This window comes from Bos indicus, chromosome 12 (genome assembly GCF_029378745.1).
Source record: "Bos indicus isolate NIAB-ARS_2022 breed Sahiwal x Tharparkar chromosome 12, NIAB-ARS_B.indTharparkar_mat_pri_1.0, whole genome shotgun sequence".
NCBI classification, from domain to species: domain Eukaryota; kingdom Metazoa; phylum Chordata; class Mammalia; order Artiodactyla; family Bovidae; genus Bos; species Bos indicus.
In genome coordinates, this window is record NC_091771.1 from 73,722,195 (window position 1) to 73,743,474 (window position 21,280).

Sequence of the window (21,280 nt, forward strand, 5' to 3'; positions counted from 1 at the left end):
GGCAAGGAGAGTGTGCTCAGCAGAGACCAAAGCTGCCCGCACGCTGAACTCCCAGCCTCAAGAACCGTGAGAGAATCAATTTCTATTCTTCAAGCACCCCCATCTGTGACAACTTGCTATAGACTGAATGTTTTTTGTCCTCAAAATTAATGCATTAAAAGCTATTCCCACTGTGTTGGTATTAGGAGGTGGGGCCATCGGGAGGATTAGGTCATGAGGGTGGAACCTGCATACATGGGATTGGCGTCCTGATAAAAGGAACTACATGACCCCCTCACCCTTCCACCACGTGAGGACACAGGAATCAGACCCTCATCAGACGCTGAATCTCTCAGCACCCTGACCTTGGACTTTCTCAGCCTCCAGAACCAAGAGAGATAAACTTCCATTATTTCTAAGCCACCCAGGTTCTGGTCTCCTGTGAGAGCAGCCTGGACGGACACAGCCCCAGCAAATTGACACAGGACCTCACAGCAAGAATTTCCAAACAGCTTCTCTCTGCCAAACACCCCACCTCCTCCAGGGAGGACGTGCCTGCTGTCCTCCTCACAGCCCTGCTTCCTCCTCCCTCCACACCTGAGCTTCTACCCTTCCTTCAGCAAAGAACTGGGTCCTCTTCTCAGCCTCCACACACCTGCCCAGCCTGCAGGACCCAAGGGCATTGCCCACCCAGCCCCAGGCACAAGGAGCTTTCCAACTTCAGTGAAAGCCTCCAGCTGACACTTCCACTTGTTATTTCCTACCTTGTATAGAAACTCTCTAAACCTTGACTCAGCTGACCTTTCCACAGGCATCTGTCTTAACAAGCACCACATAGAGACAGGTTCCTCAGAGGCAAGAATGACAGCTGGGCATCCTAGTCTCCCTTGTTCGGTGTGTGGTCCTTCCTCTCTCCTGGCTCACTGTGCTCCTTGTAAACTGAGAGGTTTTGTGCAGTAACATCTGTAAGTTGTTAAGTAAGTAACATCGATCTCAGTGCACACAGTAGGGTGTTAATAAGTGCAGCTGGAAGGCTCATTGGCTTTAACAAGGTGAACAACAGCAAGAGAACTAACTGTGGGGTAGATGTGGAGGCTGCTTCAGAAAGAGCAAATTCGTGAGGCTTTCAAAGAGGTCAGTCTAGACTCCACCAGAGGCCTCGGTCAGCATGTGTTAGGACAGAGAGGCATCAGAGCTGTCCACTTTCAGGAGTTCTGTGGCCAAGAAAGAGCCACTGACAACAAATTGCAGAACAAAGTGAGAGTCAGGACTTCAACCAAGATACCGAGTTTCAAATTCAAGGTAACCCCACACAAGGGTCTAAATATTAATTCTAGTAAGGACCCATGAAGCAATGTTAAACACCTGAGTCATACTCAGATGTGAAATAAATCATTTGTAAATTCTAGACTTTGTTAAGTATTTCCAAACCAATGGATTAATAAACCAACAGTCTTTCCATGGAAGCCCTATGTTGGTACTGAAAACTTCACTTCTAATGTTTCTTCAACACATGATGGAGGAAAAGGATTGGCATTCAGTTATTAGGTTCCCAAGGCCTACTCTTTGATTTAAAATTTTTACATTATTCTTATCCCTAGGGTTTGGATCCATTACCTGCAAGTCATGGGGCAATCAGCCATCTATCCCTCACTCCCTAAAGCACCGACCCCACTCTCCTCCACACACTCGAAGCACCTGCTGTATTTTCCTGTCCTAACTTCATCATGATGCAAAACTTCTCTATGATGGATCTTGTGTGGAGCGAAGGGAGGGGAGGGAGGAACACCAGGGCAGAGAGAGCTGAAACTCCTAAAGCACAAAGGCTTTCCTGAGCTCCCTTCTCTACAGCGTTCTTGGAAAGCAGAAATGATAGAAAACAGAAGCAAACTCACTGTTCGAACAAGTGCCTGCTGACTCCTGCATCCACTGCGCTGAGCGGATCGTCCAGGAGGTAAATGTCCGCATCCTGATACACGGCTCTAGGAAACAGAGACACGTCAGGAGAGGACACTTCACACTCCCTGGGTCTCGTCTCTGAATCATGATGGCATCCAACAACTCCATGTTCATTCCAAGAGCCCAAGGAAAAGACCAAGACCCTGCTTCACACAGGCCCACCCAGTGAGCTGGGTCTGCATGCTCATGTCCACTAGGAGCCGCGGAGGAGGAGGAGCAGGATGGCAACTGAAACCCACTTACCTGGCGAGGCTGACCCGGGCTTTCTCTCCTTCACTCAGAGGGGTTCCTCCATCTCCTCTCACAATTTCATCTTCCTTCAAATTCTGCAAATCCTGCATGGAGATAGAAAAGGAAAAAAGAAAATGACTTAAAATGTGCTCTTCTTCTACCACCCTAACATTTTAGCATCATTTCTTCATATAAGTATTTAATCAACAGCAATGGGCTTATTTCATAGTGACTAAACTGTAACCAGGAAATTTAATAAAACCTCTTAGGGCTCTTCATTTGTTTTCATTCTGTATTTTTTGAAGCATTTATGCATTTGACCACTTTAACAGGTATTTATTGAGGACTGACTACACACCAGGCATTGTTCTGGGCACAATGAATTCAGCCACGAGGAAACAGACCCCTAGAATTTCTTTCCATGGTGGGGGATGATGATATGGAAAATTAACCCGAGCACAAGAACTGAGGACAAGAAAGAAAAGCAAACCAGCTCAGGGGGATGGAAAGTGAAGGAAGAAGTGAGTCCACACTGGGGTGTGAGGGCTCTGCTCAGAGGAGCTGTGAGCAAATCTGGGGAGGGGGAGGGGCTCAGGCAGACCTGGAGAGGCTGCTCCACAAAGAGGGAGGGGCGGGTGCAGGGGCCACAGGGAGATTCACAAGGGGTTCAGGACAAGCAAGGAGGCCAGGAGAGCAGTAAGAATGAGGGGAGTGAGGGTAGAGACAGAGCAGGAGGAGCCTGGTAAGGAGGAGGGGGAGGGGAGGACTGACATGGTCTGAGGTTTACAAAGAAACTCCTGTGCTTTGCAGAAACCAGGAAGTAAGTGGGGAAGGATGAGGGCAGATACAAGTGAGGACATTACTGAAATAAGCTAGAAAACAGTGGGAATGGAGAGACAGGGTCACATTGCAGAGACATTTGGAAGGCAGAGTCTGTAAGACCTACTGACAGGATGGGTGTTGGCTCTAAGAGAAGAGGACTGTGGTGTTTGGGCTGAAGAAGGGGAAAGACCGGGTCTCCATTTACTGACTTGGGGAAGATGGCAGATGCAGGTTTAGGAGGCTTTTCTTGTGGACAAGCTGAGATGACCTCTTGGTGATGCCACTGAGTGCCACCAGTGCAGCTGGACATGCAGGTGTGAAGGTCTGTGCCAGCGACACAGGTGTGAGAGCTGGTGGCCCAGGCTGGTGAAGGCACAGGATTTATTTTATCTTAAATTATCACTTTTGCTGATCTTGGTCTCTGCTTCTCACTTTCAGAGAAGGAATAACACCTGACCAAGGTCTTCACAGTAATACTTAAGGCAAGTCATAGGGTGATAGATGAGGTCTGTACAAGAAATGGGACCAGAAAGAGTAGGCTAGGCAGGAAAACCAAAAGGAAAGAAACAGTGTGTTTGACGTACACCAAGCAGATCAGCTGGACTAAATAGATGCTTGTCTGTGAAAGTAGGAAAAACTCAAAGTTATGAAGGATATGAAGCTTTGACTTGAGGATCTGGGACTCTACCATAAGTTATATTTGAATGTTATTTAAGAAGTAAATAGACAAATCAGTCTAATTTCCCCAGAGCATCTGGGGAAATTAAAAAAAAAAAATGACAACAATATCCCCCAAATGACAAGATAACAATCAGGTTTCAGTTCAGTTAGTCAGTTCAGTCGCTCAGTCATATCCAATGCTTGGCCACCCTATGAATCGCAGCACGCCAGGCCTCCCTGTCCATCACCAACTCCCGGAGTTCATTCAGACTTACATACATTGAGTCAGTGATGCCATCCAGCCATCTCATCCTCCATCATCCCCTTCTTCTCCTGTCCCCAATCCCTTCCAGCATCAGAGTCTTTTCCAATGAGTCAACACTTCACATGAGGTGGCCAAAGTACTGGAGTTTCAGCTTTAGCATCATTCCTTCCAAAGAAATCCCAGAGCTGATCTCCTTCAGAATGGACTGGTTGGATCTCCTTGCAGTCCAAGGGACTCTCAAGAGTTTTCTCCAACACCACAGTTCAAAAGCATCAATTCTTCAGTGCTCAGCTTTCTTCATAGTCCAACTCTCACATCCATACATGACCACTGGAAAAACCACAGCCTTGACTAGATGGACCTTTGTTGGCAAAGTAATGTCTCTGCTTTTCAATATGCTATCTAGGTTGGTCATAATTTTTCTTCCAAGGAGTAAGCGTCTTTTAATTTCATGGCTGCAGTCACCATCTGAAGTGCTTTTGGAGCCCAAAAAAATAAAGTCTGACACTGTTTCCACTGTTTCCCCATCTATTTCCCATGAAGTGATGGGACCAGATGCCATGATCTTCGTTTTCTGAATGTTGAGCTTTAAGCCAACTTTTTCACTCTCCTCTTTCACTTTCATCAAGAAGCTTTTTAGTTCCTCTTCACTTTCTGTCACAAGGGTGGTGTCATCTGCATATCTGAGGTTACTGATATTTCTCCCAGCAATCTTGATTCCAGCTTGTGCTTCTTCCAGCCCAGTGATTCTCATGATGTACTCTGCATTTAAGTTAAATAAGCAGGGTGACAATACACAGCCTTGACTACTCCTTTTCCTATTTGGAACCAGTCTGTTGTTCCACGTCCAGTTCTACCTGTTGCTTCCTGACCTGCATACAAATTTCTCAAGAGGCAGATCAGGTGGTCTGGTATTCCCATCTCTTTCAGAATTTTCCACAGTTTATTGTGATCCACACAGTCAAAGGCTTTGGCATAGTCAATAAAGCAGAAATAGATGTTTTTCTGGAACTCTCTTGCTTTTTCCAGGATCCAGTGGATGTTGGCAATTTGATCTCTGGTTCCTCTGCCTTTTCTAAAACCAGCTTGAACATTTGGAAGTTCACGGTTCACATATTGCTGAAGCCTGGCTTGGAAAATTTTGAGAATTAGTTTACTAGCATGTGAGATGAGTGCAATTGTGTGGTAGTTTGAGCATTCTTTGGCATTGCCTTTCTTTGGGATTGGAATGAAAACTGACCTTTTCCAGTCCTGTGGCCACTGCTGAGTTTTCCAAATTTGCTGCCATATTGAGTGCAGCACTTTCACAGCATCATTGTTCAGGATTTGAAATAGCTCAGCTGAATTCCATTACCTCCACTAGCTTTGTTCATAGTGATGCTTTCTAAGGCCCACTTGACTTCCCATTCCAGGATTTCTGGCTCTAGGTGAGTGATCACACCATCATGATTACCTTGGTCTTGAAGATCTTTTTTGTACAGTTCTTCTGTGTATTCTTGCCACCTTTTCTTAATATCTTCTGCTTCTGTTAGGTCCATACTATTTCTGTCCTTTATTGAGCCCATCTTTGCATGAAATGTTCCCTTGGTATCTCTAATTTTCTTGAATAGATCTCTAGTCTTTCCCATTCTGTTGTTTTCCTCTATTTCTTTGCATTGATTGCTGAGGAAGTCTTTCTTATCTCTTCTTGCTATTCTTTGAAACTCTGCATTCAGATGCTCATATCTTTCCTTTTCTCCTTTGTTTTTAACTTATCTTCTTTTCACAGCTATTTGTAAGACCTCCTTAGACAGCCATTTTGCTTTTTTCCATTTCTTTTCCATGGGGATGGTCTTGATCCCTGTCTTCTGTACAATGTCATGAACCTCTGTCCATATTTCATCAGGCACTCCATCTATCAGATCTAGTCCCTTAAACCTATTTCTCACATCCACTGTATAATCATAAGGGATTTGATTTAGGTCATACCTGAATGGTCTAGTGGTTTTCCCTACTTTCTTCAATTTCAGTCTGAATTTGGCAATAAGGAGTTCATGATCTGAGCCATAGTCAGCTCCTGGTCTTGTTTTTGTTGACTGTATAGAGCTTCTCCATCTTTGGCTGCAAAGAATATAATGGATCTGATTTTGGTGTTGACTATCTGGTGATGTCCATGTGTAGAGTCTTCTCTTGTGTTGTTGGAAGAGGGTGTTTGCTATGATCAGTACATTTTCTTCGCAAAACTCTATTAGTCTTTGCCCTGCTTCATTCTATATTCCAAGGCCAAATTTGCCTGTTATTCCAGGTGTTTCTTGACTTCCTACTTTTGCATTCCAGTCCCCTATAATAAAAAGGATATCTTTTTTGGGTGTTAGTTCTAAAAGGTGTTGTAGGTCTTCATAGAACTGTTAGACTTCAACTTCTTCAGTGTTACTGATTAGGATTAGACTTGGATTACTGTGATATTGAATGGTTTGCCTTGGAAACGAACAGAGATCATTATGTCAGAAATCTTTGAATTATCTACTAAACCCCTCAGGCATCAACCTAAGATACACAGCAGTACCTTTCTGCAGATGACGCCCTCACTCTCTGTCTCTACTTTAGCAAATTTGGGGAGAAAGTGGTTAGCACCCTGGACTCTGCATGATAAACAAGTCCTTTGATCTCCCTAAGTCTCACATTCCTCTTCTACAGAATGTGCTAAAAAACGAAAGTCACTAGATTCAAAAGTGAGAACACCCTCTATCAATAGAAAAATGACTGAAATTGATTATAACTTGCTACTGGTGGCTGATGCCTATTTTCCCATCAAACCAACAGTGGGACCACATTCACACTGTGGCTAATAATATGCAAAGCACATGACCATAAAGAGAAGAAAGAAGGTGTCTTCATCGTAACCCTCCCTGACAGGCACACAGACACACAGGTTCCCTGCTCACTCAAAGCTTAACTGGGGTACATCCAATGAAAGGCAGCAATTGGTCTGTCATGAAAATTCATCATTATTTCACCTTCTTTCTTTGTTGAGTTCAGAAGTTATTACCATCCATTGCTTTGGTTTTCATGAACAACAGTGAGCCATTTTAAGACAGGTTCCCAGCCCTACACACACACACACACACACACACACACACAGAGTTGCTGGTCTCTATTTCACTGTTGAAATCCTTGCAAACTATTCCACTTAGCTTTTATGCTTTGATTCTATGTTGTTTCATTTTGTTTCTCAAAATAGTAACACATCATAACACAGCAATCTTAACCATTATCTAGAAAAGGCACCTAAATCCACTTATTCACTTAGCATAGTTAGGGCACAAGAACAGGCTCTCTCTGAATCTGGTAGCAGTACTATAAGCATGTTATTGACTCTGACGATTATTTATGGACCAGCCCCAAATGGGAAAAATATTTCACAGGATTTGAAATAAAATCCAAGTCAGGTTAATTTCCCAGCCACTATTTTCTGGTTAGGTTAAAGGGAAAAGCCTGACTTGAGTATAGACTACAATTCCCCCCACTGACAGAAAAGTGTTCTTATTCACGTTATTTTCCTTTAAGTTAAGTTTCCCCAATTCTCACTGAATAGCAGACACACAAACTAGAGGCAAACTAGGAAATGGTGATGCTGGTTTGGTGCCATCCATCCAGAAGCACATCTAGGGCCCTTCAGCGATGGTGGAGACTTACAGTAGAAGCACCACAGAGCAAACTGCTGAAATGGTAAATGTGGGTCTGGACATAAGGCCCTAGCAGAAGAGGGCTAGACTCTAGAGTCGAGCAGCAGGAGCCCTGCTTTCCTTCACAGCTTTTTTTCCATGTGGAATCACCCCTCCTCTCACGGCCTGTCAATATTCTGCCCATTTTCCCAGGCTCATCCCAAGCACCCTCCCATGGAACCATCCTGGACTCATCCCTTCCTGCTGGGTTCCTAAGGCTCTGTTTACATCTCTCATCTCTCATGAAGGACAATCTTATTCTGCTCCATCATTTGTACACGTGCACACAGCTTCTCTCAGCTCCTGGGGGGCAAGATCTGTGCACCAAGCTCTGTGCTGGACCCTGACGCTGATTATTTCTAATCCTCACAACCTCACAGGAAGTCCTGGCCCCATTTCACAGATGAGGAAACTTAGACGAAGTAAGGCCATATCACTGGTCTGAGGATTGTCAACTGTTAAACAGAAGAGCTGGAATCTGAACCAGATCATGTCCTTTTGAACCAGTTCATAGCCTTATGCTCTTTCACATCACGCTGCCCAGGTGGTGACTGAAGATTATATTTGAAATGAAGGCAACGCTAAAATAACTCAAGTCTCAAAGGCCTCTATACCTAGACACAGAATGATCAGTTAACTTATTATCCTATGATTGTTAAGGCAGTCTGAAAAGAAAATGTCCAAGTTGGCAGGAATGTGTAAATATTAGATGAAAGTACAAACTTACAGGCATCCAAGAGGGATTTGTAAGGTCAAGCAATCTATGTGGGAAAACATCAAACTAGAATTTATCAGCATAATACCTTAATGTAATGCCTAAAATTTTTTAAAATCCTTAAAAGCTTTTTATAAAACAAAAAATTTAAAGTTTTTAAAAGTGGTTAAAGATAACAGACAGTCAAATGTTACATACTATACTGCTTATGGTAACAGAATATGTTTACTGTTGATTTATGTGGCATCTGGTCCCATTACTTCCCAGCAAATAGGTGAGTAAAAGCTGGAAACAGTGTACAAATTTTATTTTCTTGAGCTCAAAAATCACTGCAGATGAAAAAAAGAAAAATCACTGCAGATGGTGACTGAAGCCATGAAATTAAAAGACGCTTGCTTTTTTGGAAGAAAAGCTATGACCAACTTAGACAGCATATTAAAAAACAGAGACATCACTTTGCTGACAAGGGTCCATATAGTCAAAGCTATGGTTTTTTCCAGTAGTCGTGTATGAATGTGAGAGTTGGAGCATAAAGAAGGCTGAGTGCCAAAGAATTGATACTTTTGAATTATGGTTCTAGAGAAGTCTCTTGAGAGTCCCTTGGACTGCAAGGAGATTAAACCAGTCAATCCTAAAGGATCAGATCAGATCAGATCAGTCAGCTCAGTCGTGTCCGACTCTTTGCAACCCCATGAATCGCAGCACGCCAGGCCTCCCTGTCCATCACCAACTCCTGGAGTTCACCCAGACTCATGTCCATCAAGTCAGTGATGCCATCCAGCCATCTCATCCTCTGTCGTCCCCTTCTCCTCTTGCCTCCAATCCCTCCCAGCATCAGAGTCTTTTCCAATGAGTCAGCTCTTCACATGAGGTGGCCAAAGTACTGGAGTTTCAGCTTTAGCATTGGAAAGACTGATGCTAAAGTTGAAGCTCCAATAATTTGGCCACTTGTACGAACTGCCAACTCATTGGAAAAGACCTTGACACTGGAAAAGACTGAGGGCAGGAGGAGAAGAGGACGACAGAGAATGAGATGGTTGGATGGCCTCACCGACTTGGTGGACATGAGTTTGAGCAACTTCTAGGAGATGGTGAAGGACAGGGAAGCCTGGAGTGCTGTACTCCACAGGGTCAAAAACAGCTGGACAGGACTTAGTGACTGAACAACAATGTCTACAGATGAACTAACCTGAGGTCTAGTATCTGCTTTGGAATACCAGGGGATGGCACGGGGTGTTGGGTGGAGGGGTGGCATAGGGCAAGGGTAAAGACCCAGTAAGACTGGCCACCAGCTGACCCTGGCTGAACCTGGAGGTAGGAACATGAGGGTTCATTACACAGTGCTCTCTATTCTTACAAATTTTTGTTAATTGTCCATTAAAAAAAGAATCTACAAGTGAATGAAACCACTAAATGAAACAAAGGCATTCTGTGTCCATCATTATCACACCAGAATTAAAACAACAACGCATATGACTGCATACTTAAGCAGAAGTCCAGCTTAAAGCAACAAATAAAAGACCTTTCAAAATCAAATAAAAAGAACTTTCAACAAATCTTAGAGCTTAAATCAATATTATCATTATTTGAAATTTGAGTACATGCAACTCAAGAGTCATTACTTACCTCTTCCAAAGCACAAGCCCTTATTACTTTTTCATATCGGTCTTTTTCATATTTCTTCCCAAATAAAATGTTACTCCTCACAGTTCCTGGAAACACCCAGGGCTGCTGAGAAACATATGCGATTCTCCCATGCACGCTGACCTTCCCCTGTCTGGGGGGCAGCTCCCCCAGCACAGCACATAATAGTGAGGACTGAAACAGAAGGCAACACACACGTATGAACAGGCAGCACTCAGGATGGAACATGCCCCACAGCACAGGGGACCCCACCCTGGTGCTTGATCAGTGATATCAGAACAGGATAAAGTATAGCTCTGGAAGTTGCAGGGAAAAGTGGAAAACAGCACTATTGGTCAATGTAGACTAAAGATTGGTAAGGAATGTTAATACTGTAACAATCCACTCTGCCAGAGTTTCCCCCAAATGAAGTGCTCTACTCAGCAAAGACTAAGAATGTTTAACATCTTTCACTAGCAGAGCAGACCAGCATGATGTGTACTTTCTGTATCTGATGTTTAATGCAGTTGTTCTTGCATCTGGGTATCTTTTACTTGACAAATACTTTTTCTTAAAAAGCAGTGTGGGGAGGAGAGGAGCAAGGAACCATGGCTGCTATGGTAGCTCTTTGCAGTGGGCTAGGGAAGAGAAAGTTGACACGTTTTACAACAGCTGTTGTCTGCCTCATAAATCCTGGGATTCACGCAGTGCTGTGGAGAAGTTGTTCACAATATAAACAGGTAACCAGCAACAGGGACCTGCCTATCCCAATGGAAAATCCTTATAAGGAGCCTCTGAAAAAATGTATCTTGTATGAAAAATGTGTAGATCATAAGAATCTACAGCTTTTATCCCAGTTTATTTCTCCATTTACTGGATGCATTTATGGAAGGCATATAACAGGTCTTTGTGGGAACAAACAAAAAGAAATCACAAAAGCAATTAAGAGAGCTCAAATTTTGGGGTTTATGCCAATTACATACAAGGATCCTGCCTATCTCAAAGACCCTAAAGTTTGTAACATCAAATATAGGGAGTAAATTATATAAAGTTATCATCAATAAATGTAATTTGCAACAAGAAAAAAGTTATGTGGGGATTTCCCTGGTGGTCCAGTGATTAAGAATCCGCCTTCCAGGATGGGCGGAAGGCACAGTTTGGGAGTTCAGGATGGACAGGTACACACTGCTATATTTGAAATGGATCACCAGCAGGGACCTACTCTATCGCTCATGGAACTCTATTCAATGTTACATGGCAGTCTGGATGGGAGGGGAGTTTGGGGAAGAATGGATACATGTATATGCATGGCTGACATACACCCTTCACTGTTCACCTGAAACTATCAGAACATTGTTAACTGGCTACAACCCAGTATAAAATAAAAAGTTAAAAAAATAATAACTACATTCAGAATATAAACACTGAAAAAAAAAGAAGAAGAAGAATCCACCTTCCAATGACAGAGGCTCTGGTCAGATCCCTGGTCCCCTGGTCAGGGAACTAAGATCCCACATGCCCCAGGGAAACTCAGCCCACATGCCACAATTAGAGACCCCATGCACTGCAACCAAGACCCAATGCAACCAAGTAAATTTTAAAATATATTTTTTAAAAAAAACTTAAAGCTTTGTGTGAAGAATATATCCAAAGATTATTATTTAAAAGAACTCTGAGCTAGTTGTATTTGAACAATAGAAGTCCACCATGCCCAGGGAGCTCAAATCTTGTGCTCTGCAACAACCTAGGGTGGTAGGACAGGGTGAGAGGTGGGAAAGAGATTCAAGAGAGAGGAAACATCTGTATACCTATGGCTGTTGATTCATGTTGATGTATGGCAGAAACCAACACAATATTGTAAAGCGATTATTCTCCAATTAAAAACAATAAACATTTTAAAAGCCCCTCATGGAGGAAATCATCACCCTCTCCTGTACACATCCCACATTTAGGTTCCTGTATTTTGTCATACAAAACACAGAACACTAAGTGTAACTACACATGCCCTTCAAATCTCCTGTAACACACAGAAATGACATATTCATGTCCACACCATCAGAGTACTCACCACACTGGGCTGAAATAACCTGCCTGTGTATCTGTCTTGCCCTGAAACTTGGTTGCCTCTGAAAGGCAGAGTTGGGATCTTGCTCAAGTCTGTACCTTTATCTCCAGCAAGTGGCTGCACCTTCAGTACATGTGCACTGATGGGACCAAGTCAAGTCACATGAGGAAATGCTCAGAGCTTCCCAGAAGAGCTTTTACCACCTCCAGAATTCCTGGAGGGGTCACCGTGACAAAAAGAAGCCCCCATTGTCTCTATCCAACCTGAACAGCTGTCACATAAATAATCTCCTTCACTGAGACGTCCAAATTCCTGACACCAGTTCCCAACTGTGCAACATGAAGCACCAATAAGGAAAATACAGTGTGCATTTATCCAGGTTTATGTGGCCATGAAACCTTCTCACAAAACTAATATTGCATGGAACACACCTAGAGAAACACCATTCTAGATACAGCCAATTCAAACTGTGTCACACTCAGCTCCAGGGTCCACTCTTGAGAATTTAACAGGGGCTGTGGTGTTGCATCAAGGGCATCACAACTTACCTTTCCTGCTCCCACAGGTCCAACCACAGCTAACAGTTCACCGGGTCTGACAGTAAAGGAAAGGCCTCGTAGAGTTGGGGTTTCTGATTCCTGCAAATTAAAGTTTATAAAAATGTACCCATTTCAATAAAGTAACACATACCTTACTTTAGAAAACAGAGAAAATAATGTAATAGTTATTGATATGCTAACATTAACCAACATTTTTCTCCTTCCTGTTTCAATATACTATGCCCAAGAGGCCTTTTCATCCAATCCTATCTCTTTAGGGTGTTGAAGAAGTTTTAGCTGCCTTTAGGAAGGCTCCTTCTTTTACCAGATTTCCAGACACAGCTCTAGACACCCACAGATTTTAAATAGCAGAGATGACAAAGCACCTGCCTGAAATGCAAACTGAAGGATGCACACTAGTTTATTAAAATAATGTACTTAATACAATATTCAATGTGGGAGGTTTTCAATCATGTGGCTCAGATTGTAAAGAATCTGCCTGCAATGTAGGAGATCTGGATTCGATCCCTGGGTCGGAAAGATCCCCTGGAGAAGAGAATGGAAACCTATTCCAGTATTCTTGCTTGGAGAATATCAGGGACAGAGGAGCCTGGTGGGCTATAGTCGGTGGGGTCGCAAAAAGTTGGACATAACTGAAAGGCTAACACTTTCACTTCCTTTTCAAGTTTTCATCATGACCCTTGGTTTTAACTGTCTATCTCATTAATCCACAAGGTGGCAGCATAAGTACCTGGTATGCCTAGCCCTTCAATAAATAATTTGAAATCTCCACAATCCATTTTCATTAGATATAGAATGAATCTCAGCAATGCTCAGCAAGCAAAGGGGCACTTTATATGAAGAAGTCACTCTCTTGGTAAATTAATTCTTATAAGTAACAGTCAAAGCTCTCATTTAATGACAGCTCTAATGTAGCACCACCAACAACAAAAATTGGGGAATAAAGAAATTAATTATGACATTATGGGATAAAGTGATAAAGCCTCAGTTTCCTACGTCTTACATGCATTACCTGCCCTGGCTAAATAGGAGCAATAAAGTACTTGTACTATAAGAAAAACATAAAACATGAAGGTATACTCGTTCCAATGTGAGGGAGAAGAACAAAGTACTCATCAAGCCAATCACAGGTTGTATTCCTGGTAGACTTAAGGGTGTGTGTGTGTGTGTCTACATATTCAAAGTGTTAATAAAATTGCCTGTAACTGCTGTGTCAAGAAAAAAAAAAATAGTGGTTACACCTGATCAAGTAAAATGCCCTAAAGACTAAAAGCACAGAGTATGGATTAAAAATCTGGATAATCTTCAAACTGAAAATATTTTCTGGAAAGAACTGAACTTATTATACAACATTCACATACTAAAATAATGACAATGATTTTTCATCACTAAAAAAAATAGCTTCAGATTTCGGGAATGACAAATTATCAACAAGAAGCTAGATTTTAATACAGGAGAAATATTTTTTAAGCTTTTTAAGCTTCTCCACTCCTTTCTTCCTGCCTGACGCTTGGGATTCCTATCTTACTACTTTTCACTCAGTTATGACTACAAAATAGTGAACCACCTACAAACATCAGCTTCCTATGGCAGCCCATCAGTCTGTCATTTCAAGCGAAATGCCAGGCTGGATGAAGCACAAACTGGAATCAAGACTGCCGGGAAAAATATCAATAACCTCAGATATGCAGATGACACCACCCTTATGGCAGAAAGTGAAGAAGAACTAAAGAGCCTCTTGATGAAAGTGAAAGAGGAGAGTGGAAAAAGCTGGCTTAAAACTCAACATTCAGAAAACTAAGATCATGGCATCCAGTCCTATCACTTCATGGGAAATAGATGGGGAAACAATGGAAACAGTGACAGACTTTATTTTTGGAGCTCCAAAATCACTGCAGATGGTGACTGCAGCCGTGAAATTAAAAGATGCTTGCTCCTTCGAAGAAAAGCTATGACCAACCTACACAGCATATTAAAAATCAGAGACATTACTTTACCAACAAAGGTCCATCTAGTCAAAGCTATGATTTTTCCAGGAGTCATGTATGGATGTGAGAGATGGACTACAAAGAAAGCTGAGCGCCAAAGAATTGATGCTTTTGAACTGTGGTGTTGGAGAAGACTCTTGAGAGTCCCTTGGACAGCACGGAGATCCAACCAGTCCATCCTAAAGGAAATCAGCCCTGAATATTCACTGGAAGGAGTGATGCTGAAGCTGAAACTCCAATAGTTTGGCCACCTGATGCTAAGAAATGAATCATTTGAAAAGACCCTGATGCTGGGAAAGATTGAAGGTGGGAGGAGAAGGGGGATAACAGAGGATGAGATGGTTGGATGGCATCACTGACTCGATAGACATGAGGTTGAGTAAGCTCTGGAAGTTGGTGATGGACAGGGAAGCCTGGTGTGCTGCAGTCCATGGGGTCGCAAAGAGTTGGACACAACTGAGCGACTCAACTGAATTGAACCATCTGTCAGGGCCAGACAGGGTTCCCTCCCTGTTCAGGCTTCAGGATCCGGCACTGCTCCGCGGTGACCAGAAGGGGGCAGCACTCAACAGTCCATGGCTGCTGGGTACACTCCCCCACTGGTTATCCAGGTTGGGGGACACTGACTCAAGGATTATCATCTGAGCCTGGACTCTGTGCAGACGCAATTCAAAATCCCGGTCCCATGAGATCCGCAGGCTCCCACAGGACCATTTTTCTTATTTTGGCTGCTCTGGGTCTTTGTTGCAGTGTGTGGGCTTAATTACTCCATAGCACGTGAGATCTTAGTTCTTCACCAGGGGTGGAACCCACGTCCCCTGCACTGGAAGGTGGATTCTTAACCACTGGGCCACCAGAGAAGTCCTGGGACCGTTTATTTTAAAGCATAAAGACTGAGATCAAGTTCCATCATTCCATGAATGAGACCTGGGTCCCTGAGACCTGCCCCCACCTGCCCAACTGGCTGTCTAGGGGAACAGGTTACAGAGCTTACATCTGTCTCCCGCCTCCCAGCCCAGCAGGGGCTTCATTCAGACTCAGCTTCTCTCCAAAACCCCAATGTCTTCCCCTTCTCCTCTGAGGGCTCTCTCACCCATGACCTAACCTGACAGCCCTAATTATTAATGACCCCAGCAAGGGGCACAGTCCTTCCATAGGCAAGGCCAGGGCAACAGAACAGGGTGTTCTGGACTACAGTGCAATTTACACAGAAGTCTGTGACCATGTTATTAAGCTCTTAAAAGAAAAAGATAGTTCATTTTAAAATGCTGCATAGTTTGACACAAAAGCAAGTCAGTGGATACCTGCACACACTGTGGGGGGAGGGTGCAGGGGACAGAAGGACAGACAGCGTTGGGCGCCCCAGGTCCACTTGAACTTCTGCATGGAGGACGCGATGTCCAGGCTCTCCCACCCGCTGCCCTGGGCTGCAGGCTGCCTGGCCACACCCTGTGTGATGACCGGCTCAGGGCACCCCCCTGGCCCTGACGTGACTACAGCCCGGCTTTACTGAGCATCACCACGAGAGCCCCAGTACCGCCACTCCTCAGAGGCACCTCTTCAGCACCAGAAATCTGGGAAACCACAACAGCTGTGTTTCCTGTTTTGATGCTAAGGTTGCTAATACTAACTTCTTTGGGAAAAAATGAAAGGTAAAAGCTACTGTTCAGATAACTCAACATTAGTAACTGCCAGGTGCTGAATTCTGTTCTGTGCCCACTGCCAAGCATCGCCAACCAATTCTAAAACCACAACTCTGCCTTCCCTTCCTCAGCTCCCACCACAGCGACCATGTCAGGTACAACTAACGCCACTGTAACTCTGACCTCCCAACCTGTGCCAAAGTCTGCCTTTGACACATCCAGTTTCTTTGGAGGAAATGTCTTCATCTTGGGTGTGCAGGGTGTCATTTTCTTTCTCTATAAATTCTACAGATCTAAAAAACAAAACTACTACACTGTGAAAACAGACCTGCTAAATTAACAAGGACTGGTGTGTAACTAACTGAAACAATATTTTATTTCAATATGTCCCATGTGGAAGGTGTTATTCTACTACCCTTAATTGTTCCCATATGAGCATCACCCTTGAAGAAGAATCAGTTAAATCACTTTGTTCAAGGGAATATTTAAAACATTCTGCATGAATCTTTGTGTCTTCTTTTACCTTAAATGACTGTTGCTGTGGTACTGGTTCTCTCTTCTTGACGTGTCAGCTGTGACTCTGTAAGCGATGGAAAACACTGTCCTGTGCAAACAACCTCATGACTCTCTTGACAGTTTAAATGTTGTCATTTTAAAGCCTGAAAGCTGCGTTATTTTTATGTGAACTCAGGATGTAGTTTAGTGACCAGAATTCAGAAGAATATGCTGAAGCAGCATCAATCAGGTGCATTGTTGGCTATCATTTCCAAAGTGGAATAGATTTGTAAATTTAGTAGCCTTAGAGCAAAATTCTGTGCTTAATAACAGTTATTCTACATAGAAACAAGAAAAAGAGTAAAGTATAGCAGCATATTGTTCATACTTGTAAAGCACCTTATATGTTTGAGAAATTAAAAAACAGTGCCTTAAAGACAGCCTGAAAGGTAAACTTAACCTAAAATTTTGGTGATTCGATATTTCACATTAAAGAAGGAAAAAGTTGGTCTGAAGATGTAACTGTTGATGTGGGCAGTAAAAAACCTGCTTTAAAATACTTAAGTGTTAGCATTTAATTGAAAACATCCCTATTTTATTCAAAACCCAAGTGACTTAAACGATTTTATGCAAAGTCAAAAGCCTTCATCTATTGAACCACCCAAAAGTTTTCTTATGGTTAATAAAAAGTATAAAGTTGATTTAATTTTATTTTCCTCTGTACTTTAAAAAATTATCCTAACACTGTTGTGCCTCAAAAAGATTTCCACCAAGCTTTCTTGAAAAGTAACTTCTATGAGGCAAGAAAGAAGTTGTTTTAGAATCATTTACTCTTTAATTAGACAATCATTTTAAGTTTTAACACAGTAAATGTGAGCAGTGTAATTTCAGAAAAAATTAAGTTGGTCAGATTACTGTGGATTTTTAATGATGATTGCCCTGGGTAAACAGATCATACTTTTTCTTTCTTTTCTCCCATCCTTTACCAGTTTCAATTCCTGTGACGTGATAACATGCATACTTTCATTTCTTTAGTTTCCTTATAAAGCACTAGTTTTTTCAGGTTTAGAGGGATCCCTCTTCCCTGACTTTGACACACAGGATTAGTTCAGGGGCTCAAACCAATTTAAAATGAGCTTTTGCTCATTAAGGCTCCAATTACTAAGGCTTTTTTGTTTTAGTTTCTTTAATCTATAGTGGTTGAATTTAGCACTTGGTTTTCAATATTTTATGGTAAGAAATGACAAATTGCTTTTGTCCATTTCTTAAGCCAAATTTCCTTACATTTAGATAATTAAAGGTTCATAAACTGAAGATTTACTATTTCTTCATTACTTGCTGGTACAGCTAGAGTTTCTTTTCGTTGCAAATCTGTACATATTCCTAGTGTTTTCAAGGGCCTTAATTGTTTAAAATCTCTGGCTTCAGAGGTTTCTGGGGAAAGGCAGGCTTACATTTTTGTGTTTCCATCAGTAGTAACAGGGAGCCTGGTGGGCTGCTGTCTCTGGGGTCACACAGAGTCGGACGTGACTGAAGCAACTTAGCAGCTAGGTACCTCACAATAGTGCGATGAGTGTTAGATTTAAGTGAGTGCTATAAGATACAAGATTCAGTTGAGAATACATAGAATTGCCCTTCTCCCAAAGTGGTAAATATTAGCTGCAATGGCATCATTGTCATTTAGGTAGACAGGAACACCTTGCCACATAGTAATGTTAACACTGTAGCTATTTCTGTGAAAATGTAGCTGATGAAGCCTCTCCTGTAATTCTGAATGCTGCTCTAACAAAACCATAATATGGAATTAGAGTGTACAAGAAAAGCCTCAAGGCCTTGCTCCTCTTCCTTTAGCAGTTTAGTACCTTGAGTTATTAATAATTTGATTTTTTTTTACTCTAGAAGGTATATAGAAACCTTTTCAGATTTTTCACCTGATTTTTTCACATAGACTGTAGTACAACTAAAATCCTTTATTTTACCTTATAGATATCTGTTGCACAGGCAGATACTGTTGTATATAGATACTTTTATTTCAGTTCATTAAAAACTACAGAACCAATCTGCATCATATATCAAACTGATTTAAAATAAATCTACAAAAAATAAATAAATGATAAAATAAATCTATGTGTTTACTGGGAAAAAAAAGAAATCTGCTAATGAGTCATAAAAAGGATGTGTTAGCATTCACATACAGTAGTCTTTAAAATGGAATTTTAGTGGTGCTTTCTATAAATGCTTCAAGAGCATTATACCGAGAAACACCAAGCAGGAGATAAATCTACTATATTAAGGTAGGAGAAACCATCAGGGAAGGCCAGGCACCGTGTGTGAGTTTCCATGGACAGAAGGTGCAGGGATGTGGTTTCATGTATCTGGGAACAAACCACTGTGTTGACGGTGGGGAAGGCAGGTGCTGAGTCAGAAGCAGGTGAACACAATGCAGGAGGCACCACAGAGTCACAGGCACGGAAGACAGGGTGAGTCTACAGTCAGGACCCGTGCTCTGTGGTCCCCACTCTGACAGCCTGGCTCCTGGGCTCTGCTCTGGAGGGTGGACCCTGTGGTGGAGGCGCCACCTCCCTGAGTCCCTCCAGCGCTGGACGTGAGGGCAGCTTCCTGCCATTGCTAATCTCTGGGTTGTCTCATGCACCACTGTTTAACCCTTTCTAATTTTTCCTCCCTCTTTTATCACCTACGTAACTAACTCCCTGCATGGAACTCCCTCTCCCATTGTGGGATTGAGTTTTCCTGACTAATCCACACTGATGCAGGAGGGTGAGCACAGAGGACCATGAAACCTGGGGTGGGGGGAGCATTTCCGTTGGTAAAGGGGCTGCACTGGGTGTGCAATACTGACAGCTTCTTGAGACCAGACCCGGTTGTTTTTTCTCTTTGCCTGCAACTAACAAATAAACCAAGTGTTGGAAACCACCAGCTTGTCATCATCTTGTCAACAACTCTGTCAACTTGTCATCAAGTGCAATCCTTTAACCGGGAATCACTGGTGCTCATTATGCCCACCTGCTGTCTCCTCCTGCCCCTGGCTGCCAACAAAGTGTACAGAATCATCCAGAAGCTCAGGATGGGGGAGCCCCCACCCTACTCCAGCCAAAATCCAGATCACAGCTTCACTCTATGTATAATAATGTGATCTGATAATCAAGGCAAATTTGTACACTAACTCCCCAAAGCCTCTTAAACAACCAGTTGTGCAATTAACCCATTCCACACTGCAGCATTTTCTGTCCATTCCTATAAATGTGAACATTACAAATGTATGTACTTTAAGTTCAAAAGGTGCTAATACTTTGAAAGCGCTCTTGAAAATGAGATAGAGAGCAAGCAATAAGTCAAAGGTATTAGGTTGATTTTATACTTAATCTCCATTAGATACAACTTTAGTCCCAATTTTGAGAATTTTTAAAACATACTTTCAGTAAATGAGCAAGTCACAGTTTACACCACGCATAAAATCTAAAAATTCTCCAGTAAATCCATGTCACAGTTGTCTGTTAGAAGTCAGAATCCTGGAATAGAGGACTTGTTACTTCATCCCAAAAAGCAGTGAAATCTTGCATGTCCACCATCCTTTCACCATCTGATGGCTGCTGAGGATGGAGCTCTGGTATCTCATCAAGTAATAGAAAATTCTACAGAAAACAAAACAAACAAACAAAAAAACAGATTGTTAAACTGTGGAAGAAAGCACAAATAAAAACAACTGCTTTCCTGGGATTTGCAATAATCTATTGTACAATCCTTTGTACAATCTAAATAATGTTTTACCAACTGTACTTAAAGTATTAGTTCACATCAGAACATACTAAATAACATATGGAATAATATTTACTGTTATTACACCTCATGGTATATATTAATAAAATCATATAATATACTGCATTTGTTGCAGTTCAGTCATCAAGTAGTGTCTAACTCTTTGCAGCCCCATGGACTGCAGCACGCCAGGCTCCCCTGTCCTTTACTATCTCCAAGAGTTTGCTCAAATTCATGCTGATTGAGTCAGTGACGCTATCTAACCATCTCATCCTCTGTTGCTGCCTCCTCCTGCCTTCAATCTTCAAAAAGCATCAGGGTCTTTTCCAGTGAGTTGGCTCTAAGCATTAGGTGGCCAAGTATTGGAGCTTCAGCATCAGTCCTTCCACTGAGTACTTGGGATTTGATTTCCTTTAGGGTTGACTGGTTTGAAATCTTTGCAGCCCAAGGGACTCTCAAGAGTCTTCTCCAGTACCACAATTCCAAAGCATCAATTATTTGGCACTCAGTCTTCTTTATGGTCTAACTCTCACATCTGTCCATTACTATTGAAAAAATTATAGCTTTGACTATACGGACTTTTGTCAGCAAAGTAATGTCTCTGGTTTTTAATAATGCTGTCTAGGTTTGTCACAGCTTTTCTTCCAAGGAGCAAGTGTCTTTTAATTTCATGGCTGCAGTCACCATCTACAGTGATTTTGGAGCCCAAGGAAATAAAATCTGTCACTGCTTCCATTGTTTTCCCATATGTTGCAATGAAGTGATGGGACCAGATGTCATGATTTTAGTTTTCT

The 21,280-nt window shown here is 42.3% G+C and overlaps 3 protein-coding genes across 6 annotated transcripts in view; 1 reads left to right on the forward strand and 2 right to left on the reverse strand.

Moving 5' to 3' along the window:
• The window catches only part of LOC109566912 (ATP-binding cassette sub-family C member 4-like), a 727,713-nt gene that overhangs the window by 497,367 nt on the left and 209,066 nt on the right, over positions 1-21,280 (reverse strand). The gene's annotated exons all lie outside the window — the stretch shown is intronic.
• Positions 1-21,280, reverse strand: part of LOC139186279 (ATP-binding cassette sub-family C member 4-like) — a 39,551-nt gene that overhangs the window by 6,931 nt on the left and 11,340 nt on the right. The window contains 5 exon segments of the mRNA XM_070800559.1: positions 1,875-1,961; positions 2,182-2,273; positions 9,962-10,153; positions 12,572-12,661; positions 20,261-20,362. Coding sequence (XP_070656660.1) covers positions 1,875-1,961; positions 2,182-2,273; positions 9,962-10,153; positions 12,572-12,661; positions 20,261-20,362 — 563 coding nt within the window.
• LOC139186149 (small ribosomal subunit protein bS18m-like) lies at positions 10,567-11,039 on the forward strand. 2 transcript variants are annotated; one of them, XM_070799956.1, is made up of 2 exons: positions 10,567-10,718; positions 10,803-11,039. In XM_070799956.1, the coding sequence occupies exons 1-2, from the start codon at positions 10,567-10,569 to the stop codon at positions 10,996-10,998; spliced, it is 348 nt and encodes a 115-aa protein (XP_070656057.1). In that variant the 3' UTR covers positions 10,999-11,039. The 2 variants fall into 2 exon arrangements, with proteins under 2 accessions (XP_070656057.1, XP_070656056.1); XM_070799955.1 differs by having other exon boundaries at positions 10,567-11,039.